This window comes from Branchiostoma floridae, unplaced genomic scaffold (assembly GCF_000003815.2).
Source record: "Branchiostoma floridae strain S238N-H82 unplaced genomic scaffold, Bfl_VNyyK Sc7u5tJ_1564, whole genome shotgun sequence".
Lineage (NCBI taxonomy): Eukaryota > Metazoa > Chordata > Leptocardii > Amphioxiformes > Branchiostomatidae > Branchiostoma > Branchiostoma floridae.
In genome coordinates, this window is record NW_023365762.1 from 193,730 (window position 1) to 194,876 (window position 1,147).

The following is a 1,147-nucleotide window of genomic DNA, read 5'->3' on the forward strand; positions in this document are numbered from 1 at the left end:
ATAGCTCAGCAGGACTTCTACTGGGCAGGCCCCCAGGTAGGAGGCCTAAACAGCCCCTGACAACAGGAGATTGGGTAAAACAGGCTAGGACTGACTGCTACAATACCAGTCCTTTACTAGTGATAGTAATGTACTATGTTCTTGACCAGTACTGTTGATATTAATGATTTAACTCACCTTGGTAACCTTCCTAGGACTTGACCTGTTTCTCTCAACCTCAGAATGTTCTGGTTCAAGAGGTCAATCGAGGGCACAAATAAACACGCCTTTGCCGGATCGTTCGTGTTGTACTCGCTGTCCGCTATCGTGGTCAGGACCTCCTGGAACTCCCGCGAAATCGACGGCATGACGGGAACGCTGTTCTCGTCCACATATTTCTTCATGGGGTAGATGTATACGCTTATTCTGTTGTTCGGACTGGACTGACACTGGTATGGGTCGAAGCAACTGTGCATACGACATTCTAGTTCACCCCTGTCCGGTATCGCGCTCATTAACGGAACCGTTACTTCCTCTAAATGGCCGACGTCGTACAGACTGAAGGATTCGCGTTCCTCGCGTATGTCAATCGAATGCGGCCAGAACTGGAATATTCCAGTCAATATGAGTCCAACTAGAATAATGGTGAAGAGGATGAGATAGAAGTTCTTGTACTTGACGGGGATAAAACGTGGGTATCCGGAACGAGAGGAAGTCCGTAGAAGTGGCTGGTGCCGTGACGTTGGTGAGCTAGGATACATGGCGATGCCGTACGCTATATATCGTAAAATGTGACACGTTTTTTTGGTGTAGCACCAGCAAGATTTGAATCACAACCAAGTTCTGAGGATAACAGTTGTTTGATATGCCCACATGTTTCACAAGTTGACTGTAGGTTGTTCTGTACCTCTGTTAGGAATAATTCACTTCAACATTGACTCCTGACTGCAATAGAAACAAAATAGATCATGATAAAGAATTCGAATATTCTCACAGAACATTATGACAAGGGACTCACAAATACGAGTAAGTCAATAACACCAAATTAACAAAAACAGAGACTAAATCAAGGATTATCTCAACAAACAGTGGTCTATATTGTTCTTTATATTAACATTCAAATGATACAGTATTGTATTTTTGCCTCATCATAGGAAGAAAACTGCCG

General features: G+C 43.8%; 1 protein-coding gene across 1 annotated transcript in view; it reads right to left on the reverse strand.

Annotated features, from left to right (window-relative positions):
- LOC118408274 (exostosin-2-like) overlaps positions 1-740 on the reverse strand; it is an 11,465-nt gene extending 10,725 nt beyond the window's left edge. The window contains exon 1 of the mRNA XM_035808949.1: positions 178-740. Within this exon, the coding sequence (XP_035664842.1) occupies positions 178-740 (563 nt within the window). The remainder of the gene's footprint in view (positions 1-177) is intronic.
- Positions 741-1,147: the final 407 nt, after the last annotated feature.